Below are 18,667 nucleotides of genomic sequence, written 5' to 3' on the forward strand. Positions count from 1 at the left end.
ATGAAAAAGTTTCTTGTATTTGCTCTTTTTTAAGGTCTTGTATTTACCTAAGAAATTTGTCCCTCTGCTGGATGTTATTTTGGTAGTAGTTCATGGCAACTGAGACCGGCACGCTGGCAGCCGAAACCACCTGGCTTTGCATTCCCATACCAGTGATGTCAAGTCTCATATCTCAGTGTAGAGCAGGAAGAGAAAGAAGTTCCTAGTAACTGTAGAATATTATTGAAGTGGACATTTCCTCTTTACAATTCCCTAATGCAAACAGGCATTTCTACATGGCGACTGTTTATCATGAAGTAACAGGTAGTGGCAGGGTTTGTTTGGCAGGCAAACTTCCTGGTAACTCCTGTATGGGTAACTGCTTCCGTGCTTTAAAGGATATTGCTGCATTCAAACGGTAGTCGCAAAGAAGGCTTAATGAGAGCATCAAGGAAAGCAGCTTATTCACAGCATTAACATTAGCTGAAGCAATGACGTGTTAGCCTGCAATGGCTTGTACAATCACATACGTACTGTGGAATGGTGCATTTTTAAGCAGTGAAATGTTTAGTTTTTAATGCTTTGTGGATTTGCTTATGTATGTTAGATGTGTCTCGAATTATTTGCACTCATAACAGAATAAAAACAGCTACTTGAGGATAACATCTGGAAAAAACCAAACACTAGAAGACAAGTTGCTGTCCTGCAGTAAGAAAGCAGTCATTGAACAGTGAACACAAGACATTTGGTCTGCAGCTAGGGATGGCGGAAGAGACTTTACTTCTGCTGCTGCCCATTCCCAATATAAAATGTGACGAATTTTTAACAATACACAACTTCATTCATTTTCTGTCTATAAGCTCCAGAAGTTGAATACTGTAGTCCTATCAAAATACTGCCTCTATTAGAACTTGCAAGATTAGAGGCTGGAAACAGATGACCTAAAGGCAAGCAGTATGCAAACAGGGGGCAAGGCTTAATGACCTTTCTGGAAAGATTTGGAAGAAGGGTGTTCTTAAATTTGTTGCTTACATGGAAACTGGCAAACCGAGATTGATCTCAAAGACAATTTTTAGTAAATTGTCTCCTGTTCATAGGTCTCCACCTCAGATTGTACTTAATTATGTAGTATTTGTGTTCTTTCATAGGTTGCTCTGGTGTCCTAATACGAATTTTCCACATTTAATAAGAGTCTTCAGGGGTTATCACAGCCTTTTAGCTGCCTGCAGGAAACAAAAATGAATTGTGGTCACGTGATTTTTTTTTACTCTCTGCCCAACCCCTTGAATCCACAGAAATGCACGAGGACTCGCTTGCTCTCTATTTCATCAGCAGTTTGAACTTTTAGTGACATCTTGCTTTAAAGTCAGTCATATCCTGACAGAGAGTTACAATTATCAGCCCTGCTGGAAATACAAAAATAACATCCTCAGCATCAAAAGATGTTTTCTTAAATGATAATTAGTGTCTCCATGGGTGGATTGTTTCATAATTTAACATAATATGAATTATTTTTCTTTACATAGCCAAGATGAGGCACTGTGACCACAAGGACCTCTGCCATTTCAAATTAGTTAAGGCATCAGTATTCATTCTAAATTAGCCCATTATGCTAAGAAAAGTGATCAAATGAAATTTTTATTTATGCTGGTAAAAAAGCACATTCATAGTTTAACTCTTTGCTTCATACAGTAATGTCCAGCCACACTATGGTTAAAAAACCCTTCTCGTGATTGTCTTGTGTAAATGAGGCTGTGTTTTCATCTGATTTATATGTGATTGCATCCACTTCACATGAATGAGAAACTGGGTGGAAGTTCTGAGCTGTCATTCAAAATAAGAAATGTTTTGAAACAACATGCATTGTAAGGGAAATAATAGATTTTATTTATTTTCCCACTATCTTGCATTTTAGGATGCAAAAAGGTTAATACGTGCGCTAGCTTAGCCTGTGCTGGTCAAACTAAGTCAATGACAAAATGACCAATTACTGAGATGCTGGACACCCCTTCCTATCTCAGGCTAGTGCAGGGAATTCTCGATTCACTGAAAGAAGGCATGGGCTCAAAAAGGTCCAAATACTACAAAGGCCATTCCCTCATTTCAGCTACCATAATGTCACCCGGGCTCATCCATCTAGTGCCGCAGACAGTAACAGAAGGTACATTACTTAGCGCTCACCTGTCCTCACAACAGGTGGGACAGAAATCTAGGCCAAAGCCTACATAACGTGTAGCTACACAACACGCTTTTATCTCCCAAAATGCTGTAGAGGACGATTTAATAAAAAGCAGCAGCCCAACTTCACTATCTTCAAAAACTCCAAACTGAAGTCAAAGCGGGTAATATTTTCACATATGAACATAACGAGATATTCGTAGAAATCACTACATAAAGGAAGAATTTGGGATATAAAGAAACCTTTATTTTTTTTAATTGAACTGCAGCTTTGTACATAAGTGACATTTTCATGACAAAATCCCATAGAAATTCTTGTGGTGAAATGACACTTGAAAAAAATAATTTAAAAATAAGACTTAAAATTTTGCTTATATAAACATTTATTTTGTACAGTAGTACACTGTAACTCTGAAAATAAAACTTTAGAACACTACATACTGCTACCATTAGCATTTTCATTTTTGTTGGAAGACTTTATCCCAAAGTTGTGCTTCAATCTCCCAAGCTTCATATATTTAGTTAAACTCTATCCCTTAATAAACAGGCATATTAAAACCATTTAAACTTTTCCTCCATTCAGCTTTACAATATTGTGCCAGAGCAGAGAGACTATTCCATGCTCAGATTATCTCGGGTCCCTCTGCTGAACTTCTTCAGTGTTATGATTTAAACTAACCTAAAAGATTTGAATTGTAGAGAGACTGTTCTTCCCTGTGCAAAACATAAACTAGCATCATCTTCATTCTTGAAATTGTTAATTAGCTGTGATTACTAAATAGCTTACAGCTATATAAGACCAAATTTTAAAAGTAGTCAGTGGCTTAAAAGGTACACAGATTTTTAAAACTAGTATCCAAACTAATGGGTGCTTAACTTCCAATGAAACTGCTGTTTGGGTACTTAGGTACCTACCTATTTCAAAGTAATCTAGCCTTAGGTTTTAGTTCTCATTTCCCAGATGTTCCCTTGAAAACGAGACTGTGAAAGTGTTCAACTAAGCGAAACCAGGCAGAGAATAAAAGCACCATAATTTTCTTTCTTTCTGAATCAAGGTTATTGTCATGAGACGGCAGTCCACATTTGGTCCTGTCCATCTGCAGGTACAGCTGTTTCACTGGTGCACGGAAATGCTACAGAGGTAATTTTAGAATCTCAGGAGTCCCACAAATCGAGCTTGAAGGAGCCTCCTAGATAACCTGTTGTGACTAAAATGTAATGAAACTGACTCTTCAGCACACCATTTCATGTCTCTTACCATATTTAAATATCTCTAATATCCTCTAGGGAACAATGTTGTAAGTAAGTATACATAAAAACACATAGAATGCGTTAGTTTTTCCGCCAGTACTGTTTGTGTTCTTCCCTCTTCAGGTACTAAAGCTGCACTATTTCTATTTCTAGATAACCTGTGCCATGGGTTATAAAGGGGTCAACTAAATACTTAAACAGGTATGTGTTAATTACATGAAGATTTTTTTTTCATTTAACAGTAAAAAAATCAGGTGTACTTGCTAAAAAAAAAAAGTGGATTGCAGCACATAAATTTCTTTTTAAATAATTTATTTCTAAAGACTTATTTCAGTGAAGAAAATATACTTTTTAGGGTTTTCACCATTCAGTATTGTATAATATTACAGTAAGGCACTCTTAAATTGCATTTGAAAATGAAAGCTCTCCGCTTGTCTAGGAATCAACGAAGTGACTTCTATTAACAGTATTCTGTACAGAATATTCTCCCCGTGCAATTATTCCAATTTCTGAAGATGTAAGCAAGAATATATGCTAATTGAATGGTAGTTAAATTTCAAAAGGAATATAATTGTTCCGTGTTTAGTTTCTGTCAGTGGCATCTATATTAGCCTCACTTATAGACTTCATAATAGGATAGGATATAATGGAAACCCAAGTTGTGAGTGCAAAACAGAATGCGTTTGCTCTCCTATTGCTGCTGGCTCTGAAGAGCTAAGAAAATAAAGTATGGGAAATGGGAGAAAATATGACCTGATCTGATCCAGAGGTTGCTAAAAGTCAGTGGGAGTCTGTTGATCTCAGAGGTTTTGAGATTTGTTTTTATAAAGTAAAAAAATGCCTCATTTATATTGTCCAGAGTGTAAAAGAAATGACTAAATGTATTGATTTTGAAACACCCTCTCAAATATAAAACTAAAATAGACTTGAGTTAAAGGGTTACCTAGAAGCTACAACTCTCACTCTTTGATGCACTTTCTCTCTAATAAGAAAGTCTTATCTGGAAGCAAAGCAAAAATTCTCAGAACAGTTTTTTTTGATGATACACTACCATATTTGTTCTGCTATTCTGCCATATTCCTCATAGGTCTCATTTTCAAAAGGAGAAACATGTCAACAACTTCCTTGTTATTTAGGATGATAACAAATTGAGAGCTGTTCTGGGACACGGTGCACAACCAGAACTCTGTATCTTCAGCTTGGGGAAACTTTCTGAAACTGTTTCTATTTGTCTAATATGGAAAAAAAATCACGTCATTTGACACAGACTAATTTTTCTTAGCAAGCATATCTAGCAGCTCTTTCTCTATGCCTCGACTGCTCAGTTCATTTAAACTGTAGTATCTATGAACAATCTTTTCATCTGTGACAACAACCACTCGAAGCCCATGCGTATCGTCTCCCAGCTGACATCCTATCGCTGATGAAACCACCATTTCCAGTCCTCTGTAGAAGCCTCCAGCATTCCTATGGTAATGTCCAGAAAATACAGCTTTAATGCCTGTTAAAAAAAAAAAAAAAAAAAAAAAGAAAAAAGAGAGTGTATCTTTAGTTAGCAGTTGCAGTTTACATATAAACTGTGATTACAGTAACTTCTGAGTTTGCTGAGGCTTACACAGCTGCTGGGGTTGTAGAGGAGGTTCTATAGCAAGTACAGCTACAGGTCACATTTACCTTCATTCTTTAGTAGTTCATAAAGCTTAGAAGTAAACCATTTACCTGAACTTGCATTTTAAACAAATAATTATTAAATAGCAATAAAAATTCTAATAGTAATAAATAATAAATAATTAGTAAAAATGTTATTCTGCTCTACTAGCTCTGTTTAGGGTTACTGAACTCTGACTTCTTTATGCTTACAGCAAGGTGTGCTTCTCATCTTGCTACTCCTTTGGCTAGAAAGAAGGAATACCCTAGAGGAAGCTGATTAAAATTAGAAATAAACTTCAGTAACAGGTAACTGCCTAATGAATGATGCTACTGAAAGATGAGTTGAGAGCCACGGACTGTGGAGCTTTATTTGTCAATTAACATGCAGAAAATTTACTAAGAAGAGCTTAAACTTGTTTACCCGAGGCTGGTGACCTTAAGGAAAAAAAAAAAAAAGGCAAGACAAACAAATAAAAAACACAGAGTCACAGAATGCCAGGTTGGAAGGGACCTCAAGGATCATCTTGTCCAACCTTTCTTGCCAAAAGCACCGTCTAGACAAGATGGCCCAGCACCCTGTCCAGCTGAATCTTAAGTGTCCAATGATGGGGAATCCACCACTGCCCTGGGGAGATTATTCCAATGGCTAATTGTTCTCATTGTGATTTTTTTTTTTTTAATATAAATGAGAAGATAATTTGTAATCTTTTCTGTGTGTGGGGGGGGGGGGGGGGGGGCGTTATCACAGATGGCATAGAGCCAGGTACATCGAAGAAACCTAATAAGCAGAAGAGGTTGTGAGTTATAATAAGAGGGGAAGAAAGATGAGAGCAGCCAAAAAAGGAAAGGTTGACAGCCTGCAAGAGGAGTCAGGCTTGGTAATAACATGAATTAACATTTCTCTAGTATGGGGTACAAACAAGACAGGCTTCTTCTGATTTTCTCAGTATTTTTAATGACTTAAGGCTGTTCTTTCTTTTTTTAAAATAAACTATTTATATTTTGGACTGTACTGGTGTAAAAAAATCAATCTGTTATAAACTTGAAAAGAAAGAAATACATTTGATCTGTTGCAGGAGACAACACTATGCTATATCGAAAATTTCTGGGTGGGTTGCACGCAAGCATTATCCAATGCAAGCATTATCCAAGCGTGGTCAGAAGAAGAAAAGCTAAATGACAAGCAGCAGGTGAAGAGGACAAACATGCTTCCTATTTAAGGCTTTATAATGTACTCTGAAATCCTTGGCTGAATCACTGTCTAACTCATTAGCCAAACAAATGTTTAAAGAAGTCTAACCATTCTTCCCCTCCTCTCAGAATACAGTAATTTAACAAAAAATTAATTAAGTTTGCAAATGCTATCTGATTTTGACCAACTTCTAAAGATGATCCATATGCCAGGTCTGCTTTCTTGCTGTGCTCCTCAGGAGCTATGGGATTTCTGCAGAAATTTTGAAACAATTTCAAATTAAATGAAATTGTGTCATCCTCACCTCCAAACCAGTAATTTCTACTTTTTGCTTCTTCTGGCTTGCAAAAATAAACAAATAAGTTGGTAGAAGCTATATTTACTACTCTGAACGGCCTTTCTGATTGTCTTTACAGGTCAAATTCATGCTACCAAATAGATGAAAATTTTCCTCTCCCCATTTGAAGTTTTATAAATTTTAATCGAATGTTTTTATTACTACAAAATAATGAAACCTTGTTTAGTCTTGTGAGTCAAAAAAGTAAAGAAAAAATCATTTTGATGCTAAGTACTTATCTTTCATGTCAAAGTTTGTAAAACCACTTGCACTGGAGTTGTGAACGCAGCTTCTTCCTAAGAGACCACGCTGTCACAGCCAAGCATTGCATTTCTGGGTTATGCCAGCATCCTTCACTGTTTCCCCATTCTATGCACTGTTGATAGATAGAGCTGAGCATCACAGTCAACAGCATTCAGAGTTTGGCAAAAAATCATTCATCAGTTTTCTTGCTAATTTAAGATGGTGCATATTTTATTTTGAATGAAAATACGGAGTTATAAATACCTAATTTTAGAAACAGCTTTTGGGGTTAATTTTTGGCATGCTCAGTCTAAGATCCTTGGATTTCAGACTATTACAGCTTCCTGAAGCTCCATCTAATACTATTTTATACTGTTGTGAAACAGAAAAATTACTGGACTGGATAGCTGAAAATACTGGGAATTTTGTTGTTTATCACCAACAGCAAAACACGTAAATTAATTTTATGTTTTGTTACAGAACATGTTTAGATCAGGTGATACTATTAATGACAAAAAATTTTCTAACGCACCTAAAGGATTTAGGTCTAATTTCTCTATTGAAATACAATAGGTTGTGCGCTCCTTAATCATAATGACACTTTGATGGTTTTACATAAAGCATCTGAAAATACATTAAGTTAATACTGAGTGACTCAGAAACCACACTAAGTATTCCCTGACAACTATGACTAGATAGCCAGCAGGTTATCATCAAAGTAACTGGCTACCTAATGAAACCGAAGCTTGCCTATTATTTTGCTATGTTGGCTAAAATACTGCTGTGCTTTAATAGAAAAATATTTAGCTGGCACTCTTCTGTAGATGCTGTACCTTGCTGAACATACTTTGTGTTTACGTTGAAACATAAACAAGCAAAGGTCTAACCTGTGCCCGTTCCTGAGGAGGACAGCAAAAAGAGTGAAGCTTCGCACACGTGGGGACAAGCACCAGCGGCTGTGGGCCGTGAGAGGTGCTCCCTGGTGGCACTCCTTTCCTCTGCACACAGCCAGGGCCTCGCTCACACCCCAGGCTAAAAGCTATCCTTTAATACGCAGCAGTGATAATTATTACCTTTAAACCATTGTTTTTGTCATTACCGAATAATGCACAAGCCTATAAGGACGCACAGGGATGGACACTGTGATGGCAACACCAAACTTCGTGTTATTTTTCATACATTTCAGTCATCTGCCATTCCATGCTTAACACAAAAGGTTACACATGCTTAGCGCTCTTCAAGCCAGAAGAGATGGGCCAGAAAATGGGTAATTTGTGAGATACTATAACCTTAAATGACATTAAAAAAAAAAGCAACAACTGATTTTGCCTTCAGACAGCAGAAATTCTGGAAAAGAGTAGCGGCAATTAAAAGGCAGAGAGCTGTGATTAGGAACAGGCTGTAACTTCACAAGGAAATCGTCATTTCTCTAGCCAGAACAGCCTTCCACCCTTTCTCCTGCTGTAGATGTAGACCTCTCACAGTGATTAAATGAAAAGGGAAGTAAGTGAACCTGTCTTAAGACAGTTGGCTACATCAATCCTTTGGTTTTGTGGGAGTGAGTGACTTGAAGACTGATATAAAATATATAAACTAGGCTCAAAGTATAGTTAAAAATTAAGCACCTTGGAAAGCAAAATATGAATTATTCTGCTGTGCGCCTGGTAAAAGCTACACGGGCTTTCATATTTCAAAATCCAAAGATTTCGCAAATAGTGAATGACTCAAGGTGGAAAACAGAGAATGAAGTTACCTTCACATTGAATATTGGTACATGGTCATTGTCAGCTAGAACTTGTCTGTTATCCTATTTTAGTTTATCAGTACTAAGTCTCTTTGCTCAGTGTAACTTGCTCATCTATCTGGTACATGAGTTACACTTCTAAGTAAGTCAGCGTAATGACTCTGAGAGCTTGCTCTGACTCGGCTGCCGGAACCTAGCAAAACAGTTCGGGATTGGTTTTTTTTTATTTTGGAGAAACCCAGTCAGAATACCTCAAAAGGCAATAGTGGAATATAAAAGCCCTGTGACATAACAGGCTCTTTGCAGAGATTCTGGACTTTCTAGATATAATTTGGGTCCTTAAAATCGTAATAGGAAGATGTTTTACAACTGTCACTTTGAGTGAGCAGTCATTTCTCAACTCCTACCATGTTGCAGCTTATTACAATGACTGTCTAATGTAACATATGTAATTCAAGCAGCAGAACTAAGTGTTTCTTTCTTACTATATGCACACCTGTCCAGACCATGAGGCTGCACTTGCCTCCTCCACTCCCCCAACCTTTCCGCAGTGGCAGACAGAACGTCCCCATCTAGAGCTGCTTGTGGCGTGGCTGGGCATTCTCTTGCTTCTCAATACAGAGAGCAAAATTGAACATTGTGGGAACTTTACAAATGACATCCTACTTGTTAAAGTGGGACCCAGTTTGCCTTGTGGCATTGTCCTTAAAAGAGCAAGCCCTGATGGGGCAGGAGAGGATGCTGAGTAGATGAAGCTCCTTACTGCAGCCTCTAAGTTAAGGCATTGGTGGGGAGGATGTAAGGCACACTAAGCTTAATGTTACCAGTTTGCTTTCAGCTGAGAGCCGGCTGTAACGAATCCGCATACGTAGCACATTCCTATCCTCCAGGCGCTTAACAAATAACCAATGGTCTCCAGTGACATTCTAGAAGCCACTCTCAGGCACACATCTAGCGTGGACATGACTGTATCCTGGTCTTCCCATGCAGAGTTAAACGGCAGCTAAATGAAGGATCAAGGACTGAATATTTAGGAACCTAACGTTTGGCCTGCTTGATTACTGCACCAGCTAGATTTGTAAAATACCATTACCAGCTTCCAGTAAGCAACAGTGCTATTACAGTAACAAGTTCTTTTCAGTATTTTCCACTTTTTCTGCAGGTAAGCAAAACTACTTTAGTCTATGAAAAAGTTAGGAAAAAGTAGCAATCATAAAACCATAGTGAGGTGTAACCCATGTGACACACTTTTAGTGAAGGAAATAAGTGCTTTGTAAGGGAAATAAGTGCTCTCCTTTTACTGGAAGCATCCATGTTCCTAAAGTAGCATCTTCCCACCATTCAGAGAATTTAACGTTTGGAATTAAAAGATGAACAGAAGCCAAGAGTTTGTGTCATCATATACGTAAACCAAACCCCAACATACAGTTTCAGTGTAATTAGAAGGACAGAGGATACAAAAGTAATAAAACAACTTCAGTTATGCTGTAAGAAAAACAAAAATCTCCTCTTGCCTGAGAATTCAAAGGAAGATTTTGAGAAACCCATCCTAGACAGCAGACAGACACCAAGTAAAAAGCTTGGCTCACAAATCATGCAGCTTTTTTTCTTCTTAGGCAAATACTGTGACTTCACCACAATTACATTTCACGTGCTAACTGCCTACACTCAAGAAGGTATTTTGGTATGGAACTAAGTAAGAATGATTTGTAAGCAGTGCAAATATGATACCTGAGACCAGAGAGGATATGATTTAAAACCTCTTTTATGCCCTGTTGGCTATGGGAGGCAGATTCTGCCTAAACAAGCTGGTGTTTATGGGTACTGTTCATCCAAATTCCCCCTTTTAGCATATGTACGTCATTCAGATCCTAATTGCACTAGAGAGGTGTTCAGTGCTGAAATGCCCTTGTGGATCGAGCTGCTCAGCATCAGCCTCTGCTAGAATTTACTATCTGCTTTAGATACCTCCCCCTGAAAATTTTGCCCAGACTCAAGTTTTCAGGTACTCTTTATTTACAATGCTAGTATTAATTCTTGTTATTGTTGTGTTACAATATGTTACATCTTGAACAAAACCAGGTCACTGCTGTGTATTGGTACAAGTCTAACTGATGTTGTTCTTCTTCAATAGCACTTTTTTGTTCACTCAACTGTATTCCACTCATTTTTGTTAGCATAAGAAGCGAATTTGAACCAGTCAATGCAATAATACTAAGATGACAAGCAGGCAATTTACTTTGCTCTTGCTTTTGATCTTAAACATAAAAAGAATCTGAGAGATGTATGCACTCAAATTTAATTTATTCATTTCAGATGTTTTTCTGAAGTAATATTGTCACTTGCCAGCAAGCCCCCCACCCCCTCTTTTTTTTTTTTTCCCCTAAAGTGTGAGAAAAGAACAGTGTCCTGGCAGGCCTCGTTTTTATAGCCCGCTTTAAGGTATCCTCAGGTCAGTTACATGTATCCAGCTATACACAAAAAGGTACAGTCCCTTCCCACTACAGAAAAAAAAAAAGTAGAGCAGTGATTTGTTTTGAATCCCTGGTTTCTGAAATAGCAGTTGCGAAAAGCTTTGATATAAAAGCTGTATGAAATACTAAAGAACTACTGTGTAAATAAATGTCCAAAGGATGGCACCTTCACAAGCGTTCATTATTTCATTTTTTATGAAATACATAGTGATTTGAATTTAAATGTGACTGGAGGTTTCACAGTATCCATTAACCAAAAAAAGCAGGATCCGTTACTGCAAGCCACTATTCATACCTAATGGATTATTCACTAAAAGAGGTAAAAAAGGGATTAAAATCAGAATGAAGTAAAAAAACTGTGTAGATAGTTACTATAAAAAAACCACCAAAACAAAACAAACCCCATACACTGCCTCTGTGATCATTACTGTCTAATGTCAGACTGCATAACAATACAACAGTTACTGAGTATCTGCAAGGGAAAAAAGACCGGAACTTCCAAATTCATTTTTGATCAGAGCAGGACTGGAAGCCCCAGACTCGGGACGGGCACCATCCAGGGCTGGAAACCAGGCCTTGCTCTGTCTGTTCTAAAACTGCACTTGGATTAGAAAAACGCCCAAAACTAACGAGCTTCATGCCTGCACACCAAACATGAGTTTTCAGAATCAATCAATCTGCAAAAAATTAGTGTCTTCGTAAAAAAAAGTTTAAATACAGGAATTGATTCCGATTTTGTAAACCAAGAAAGTCCTCCTGCCAGCATGCAATTGACCATCATTTTCTGATCAAGCACAAAAAGTCCCTTTTAGTTCTGATCTGACAAAGCTGAATACGAAAGACAAAAAGATTTACTGTTTCCAAAGATGTGATCATAACTCTTTTTCCGTGTGGAATAATGCATTCCTACTAAAGAATGAAGTAGGTAACTATCACGTAAATAACTATTATGGTACAAATTCTGTGAGCCCAAAGCAGCCTATTTAGCATAAATAATTCATGACATAACAACCAACTAAAACGTGGATTGTTCAGGAGTCATCTGTAGAGATGTAATATTTATATACATTGATAAACCTTAGTCTCTTTATTAGCTTGACTGTGAAATGAGTAAATAAATACTTTGTTTTATGCTAATTCAAACACTGCATTATGTCACTTCAGACTGTAAAGCTATGCAGTGGCTTTGGCCAGGCAAGAGGTAAGTGCTGAGGAGGGTAATTAATAGCCCCTCCTGTAATTCAGCATGCTACCTTTGATGCTATCTGTATGTTCATTCATAAGCAGATTCTTTAAAGCCCATCTTGCTTTTTAAAAAATTTAAAATAAAATTCATATTTTAATTTGGATACCTTTTTTCCAAGTCAAAAACATGACATGAACACTTTGTTCATGGTTTCTATTGCAGACATTTCTCAATAGAAAATTCAAAAACACCTCTGAAGACTTTTTCCTGCCTCCCTTCTTTCCAGTGTCTGCTTTCTAAAGCCAGCTTTCCAAATAAGTAGTCATCGCAAGAGCTTCATCAAGCTCTTGTTAATTTGCACCTTTCACAGTTTAACAGCTCTGGTAAGATGGACAATTTTTACCAGCATTTCCTTTTTTCTCGTGGTTCTCTCCTCAAGCATTGTGAGCCAAACCAGCACACTGTATTAAAAAGGGCTTCTCCTACAGAGGTGGTGTAATGGGTACTGTTAAACTCACTAATAGGGAAAGTTACTAAGATACTAAACAAGTATCTGAGATTTGCTTTGGATGCCTCATGGAAAAAAACAGTGTGGAACAGGATGAGCAGGCCCACCAGGCTCAGGAGCAACTGCAGTATACAACCATCACACCCTCGCAGACTGCAGTAGCTCTGATTTAGAAGACATTATTCTTTGTAATGATGACTACCTTACAGCACTTCTGAGTTCCCAAACAACCCAGTGCAAAATAACGTTCTGAAAGAAACCAAGTCCTATATGAAATATTCACCACCTCTTTCAGGTCTGGTGATAGAGAAAAACATTTGAAAGAAAACTTTAGCTACCCCAGTGTTGTTAGCATGCTGTTGATTTTATTTCTGACAAGAATCAGATGAGAAAATAGTTCATTGCATGACAAGAAACTACATACTGAACATCCTGCAAAAGGCAGTTTGTCTGTTAGCTGGAGAAGCTAATGTTATTTTACAGAATTTTAAAAGTGCAGCATCTTCTTCCCACAAATTATAGTTTATCCCTTAGAGAAACCCTTCTAAACAACAGTTGTGTGGCACCGAGGAAAAGGGTCAGCATTATTTTGACATAATTGCACTGTAAGAGAACAAAGGCATTTATAGCTGTGTCTCATGGATAATCCCCCTGAGAGTGATTACATCCCAGTCTTAGCTTATTGTGCAGTTGCAGTCCCATAATTCCCAGACTCTTCTCCTTTACTTGATACTCTACTGCTGTTGTATTCTGTAGCATAGAAAAGTGCAAGGATGTGGAAGACTGGACATGTTTTCACTCCATTTGGGGCAGGAAAGAAAGGGCACTATGGTCTGCCTTCTCTAAGTGGACTGACAACCACATCTCTTTTAACCTGTGTTTTGACCAGTTTTTCTGTTTAAGGGATAGTTAAGTCATTCTAAAATGTCCCTATTTTAAAAGTGAAATGCTACCCAAGTCATCTTTTTGCTTTATTAGACAGCAAGTATATTCCATAACAGTATGCTACTGAATTGTAATGTGATTTTTTAAATTTGTATTTTTTTCCCTTTTTCTCTGTCTTCTTTTCTTTTACCACATAAACTTTATTATTAGAAATGCAACAGCTGGCCTTCTATCCTTCCCCATTAAGACAGGGCCGAGGGGAGAGAGCGGTTTCATGTGTGAGCCAGGGGGGTTGACCATGTCCCCCTCCCTGTGGGAGAAATCACCCCTAGGCAATCAAGACCCTGTCTGTGTAGGGGCATTCAGGATAATGTGACACCTGAGCCCAGTGGCAGTCAGCACGCACAGCATGCATGTGCTTTCAAAGATGCTGGTTTAAAAGATAAATTAATAAAATCAAGTGTGCTCTTTGGAAGATCACTCAGCTTACACTGTTAAAGTATTGTCATAAGCATCAAATGTCTTCCCACAGAGTGGTATTTCAATAACAACGTGAAGAAGAGACTTGCTTTTTACTGGCAAGATTTCCTCTACCAAATTGTGAATGTTGTCATAAGTCTCCAGCTTGTGGTAGTCTGAGCTCTAAACACTGGCAGAATTCAACAGCTTGTAAAAATAAAAGAATTGTAGTGGAACATTGTACATGACAATATTCATGAGATCTGAAGTGACAGTACACACTAGCTTGCTGTATGAAAGACTAGGTGACAGAGAGGAAAAAATCTCCAATGCAACAGTAAGATTTTGTGAAATACATCTCTTTTCCTAACTTCTTGAGAGAATTTGATATCTGCTAGTTTAATTCAAGAAATACAGACTGAGCCCCAATCTCAAAGGAAATCTAGTTGCAATGATTACAGAAATCCAAAGAGGTTAAAACAGGATGGAAAACAATGCACCCACACTTACCTTGAAATATTAAAAATAATTTCATAACGATACATGCAGCTAGAGAACGATTTTTCTCACACAATGAGATGATACTGGGCTGGAATTCAGACTTGAACTAAATTCCAGGGGGTTCTGACTCCACTTTCTAAAATTACACTCACTTCCATGGCTTGCTTCCAAAACCCCCTGAATTCAGAAGAAGCCGTTGTCCAACTCTAGTTCCTAATGTACAAAAGCCATTCTGAGGCACGTTTGTTGTATCCAAAACGCAACTGGCCTAACCTCAGTTGGAAATCAAACTGCTCAACCCAGCACTACGGACAGTGTAAAAATATAGGAAGAAAATTACCAATATAAAAATAAACCAAAGAAAAGCAAGCACATTTTCCAAATTAGGAGGAGAATGCCTGGAATAATCAGCATCGGCAATCAGTAGCAAGCTTTATTTAGCCTGAGCCTTCAATTAAATAAATGCTTTTCTCAGCAGAAGCAAATGTGACTGTAAGAGAATGCAAAGGCTAAATTAGTGCAATATGAATGACATAATAAATATGTAATGGGTACAGTACAGACCTTGCTTTTCCTCCCATGCACTCTCTAAAGAATTTTGGGAAATAACGTGGTTCTGACTGACCGCTGAAGTTTATCACATAGTCCAGATTATCACCCTTTAATTGCTGATTAATGAACTGTTTGTTACAGTAACTGCAGACGTGAATCAATGTTCACTGCATTTCATTTACAGATTTATGGCTCTCGATACAGACTACAGATGAAGTGCAAAGCAAACAAATGGAGACGTTTCTTCACATCGCTGTGAAACATGAAACTCCCTCCCACAGACCATTGTGAAAGCCGAGTTTTCAAAAATGAGCTGAACAAATCCATAAAAGAATCACTAAATTGCACTATATTGATAACATTAATATGATACAGTAAGTCCCTGAAAGAAAAATTGTTGGACATAGGAAGAGTACTTGGAAGAAATACCATTATGCACTTTGCTGTCATGTGCTCTACCCAAGGGTTTGGCTAGTAGGAGAAGCAGGACGCTGGGCTATAGAGATTGTCACTCTGGTCTAGTTACTCTGCTTTTATGTTAGCTGTTCAAGTTTAATGACAAAATTAGGTTTAAAATAGAATTATGCTTATCTAAAGATCACTGCTTCACTGGCCAAACCTCTCGCTCAATCAAGGAAAAAAAGAGGATATACTAGCAAAAGCTGAGCCTATATATATTTGTTCCCAAAACTGTAGAAGCTAGAGAGGAGCAGCAGTAGAGCTAAAATGGAAGCAAATAAGTGGACACGCATTTCTGTGAAGAAATAAAATCACACTGAGTGAAAAACCTGAATGTTATCAACGCTCAACCCTTCCAGAGTTTTCATAGGCAGGAGAAGAAAATAAGTAGTATCCAGGCACAGGGAGATGCTACTATAAGAGATGTGTGTACACCCACACACATGTATGCGTAGATACATATTTTTTAAAAGGCAATGTTTCTGGCAAATACAACTATTTAAGTCACAAGGATAAAATGATCTCGAGTGCTTCCCCTGGAGTATCAGGCACAAGCTGGCTTTTCTTTCTTCCTTTCACTCGCAGCATACAGCCTTTTTGAAGTGCTGAACGACGTGGTCGGTTCAACAGTAATACCTGTTCTCAGAACAATTTTGCACTCCAAAATGATGTTCTTTCAGCTTCCCTACAAGAGTACACATTAACCATAGGCATTTTTTGCTGTACCTTTTTTTTTTCCCCTGGGCAGGTGGTGTACATCATTTTTTCAAGACTCCAGTGCTACAAAGCGAATGATCATATTTAGTAGTCTTTGTAAACAAAATCTCTCGTGTGGAATTGAACTTATTTTATCTTATTGCAATTTGAGAGTGCTCACATCACCCCATCTGCCACGCAGGTGTTAACAGCAGCAAACAAAGATGAGAAAGCATCAGTCACAACACTGTTAACAACTGTTCAATGCTCAGGCAGTTTTCAGACCCTGTTCTCCCCAAAAACCCCAATCATTTACCACCAACAGAGCTCTAGTAGAAGGAAACAGTCCCACCAGTAAGTGTCAGGGATCATTACCCTCCATTTCATAACCTCTTCAGTCAACCTTAAATAACAACACTACAGAATTACTTTGTGTAGCCCTTTAGAGGCTCTGTGTTATCCTACCTTCTTCATCAGACGAGTTGTGTGAATGAAATGGAACTGAGTAATTGGAATTTACAGCGCATAGCACCATAAGCATCTTAATAAAAATATTGCATATACTGTTTGCAAACATGATCCTGCAAACTCGCATGAAAACTCTTCCTTAAATTTGCTTTGTAGACTAAAAAATCCAGAGCTTGATGCAACTGGTGGTCAGTGGGTCTGTGTAAGTGGCAGACAAGATACTAGTTTGCAAAGTCTATCTATGTCAAAAGTAGTTTTATATAGAACACTGAATACAGCTATATAGAGAAGGATCTTGGTCTCACTTGTTTTTCCTATATAATAAGAGGACAAACAACAGGCACAGCCAGAGGGTGATTCCAGAGCACCTAATTAGAGAGGTGGTCTAAATAAGCCTTTAGAGGCGCTGCCTGTAGAAGGTCACTCTGTACTTCAGGTTAATTATTGTGAATGCCTCTTGAGACCTTTCAGTGGAACTCTATTTCCTGGTTTTGCTACTTTTCCTATTTGAAAGTGATGCTTTCTCATAGACCCGACACAAACCCCAACCAATCCTGGCTTGCCATATGATCTGAGGATCAAAAAGCAGTTTTTAATCAACCAAAACTACAGCCAGTGGAGAAAACAGATTTCAAAAAAATATCTAAGAACAAATATTATTTAATGTCCTTACAGACTATACTAAATAAATGTATTTTGTACTTGCTGCTGAATTTCTGAAAAAAAAAAAAAAAAAGTCTATATCTGTGTGTATCTACATGCTAAATTACATTATCATACCTGGAGAACAGTCTTACACAGTGACGTAGGAGATACCAAATTTGGTCACTCTACCTGCTCCACGAGTGCATAATTTCAAGGTTGAAAGAGGCTGACCTAAATCACGGAGGTTGAGAGTATTTAAATTATCTTAAACGTTGACAAAGCGACACATAAGACAGCACTGAGATTACTCACTCAGTGTATGGGCTTTGCCAAAATCAAGGTCTCAATGGCAGGAAGAAGAAAATATTACTCCCTTGTCAACTCTGATTACACAACAAAGAAAATGGTGAAACATAGCATATGTTGTCTGGTAAATTTTAGATACAACAGCTTTCAGCACTCCATGCTTTAATTTTCTGCTCAAATATATCTCAGCTGTGGATGTTCAGAAAGCTTCTTTTAATACTACTCTCCTGTCATAACATTTCTAAGAGGAGAACATAGGTATCACACTCTTTTAATAAGTAAAGGTGTTAGGAGTTACAGCACCTACAATCACAAATATAATGAAAAAATATGCCATTTAATAAAGTCAGATTGTTATTTTTCTACATATGTACAAAAGGAGTATTTTTAACCACATCTGAAAAACTGCTTTGAAGACTTTTTAATTAAAAGAAGCTGGAGACTGCAGGGAATTTCCTTCTGTCTTTCATATCTATTATGCAGTGATTCTCCCTTGTATGCAAAATCTCTCACCTAGATAGATCTACTCTTCATCTCACTCTGAACCAAAAATTCTTTTCTCAACTTTGTTGGTAAAAACCTAACTATTAATTTAGGTTTTATTCAACAGAGCTCTTGAACAAGTTCAGACATTTGCTTAAATGTTTTAGTTCATTACGGCCATTAAGAAACATTTATTACTACATTGTGTTAAGTAATGTTAAGTGATTTCAGTGTGTCAGTGATAATTCTCAGGACAAAAAGTCTTTAAAAGATTGTCCATAGCTCAACAAAAATACCCATACTTTTCAGGTCATAGCAAAAATTTTTAACATCCAAAGAAAATTATACTGGAATGGGATATGTAAGAAAAGTATGTCTTCTATTACATAAACTGCTTAATTTAAAAACTAATTTATTACTTACGTTTATTGAAGACTTGTGACATGTAGACCAGATTTTTGGCTAGACCAC

At 37.5% G+C, this 18,667-nt stretch overlaps 1 protein-coding gene across 1 annotated transcript in view; it reads right to left on the reverse strand.

Annotated features, from left to right (window-relative positions):
* Window positions 1-4,676: 4,676 nt before the first annotated feature.
* CPPED1 (calcineurin-like phosphoesterase domain containing 1) overlaps window positions 4,677-18,667 on the reverse strand; it is a 47,840-nt gene continuing 33,849 nt past the window's right edge. Inside the window, 1 exon segment of the mRNA XM_009886583.1 lies at window positions 4,677-4,909. Within this exon segment, the coding sequence (XP_009884885.1) occupies window positions 4,677-4,909 (233 nt within the window).

This window comes from Charadrius vociferus, unplaced genomic scaffold (assembly GCF_000708025.1).
Source record: "Charadrius vociferus isolate BGI_N301 unplaced genomic scaffold, ASM70802v2 scaffold46, whole genome shotgun sequence".
Classification (NCBI taxonomy): domain Eukaryota; kingdom Metazoa; phylum Chordata; class Aves; order Charadriiformes; family Charadriidae; genus Charadrius; species Charadrius vociferus.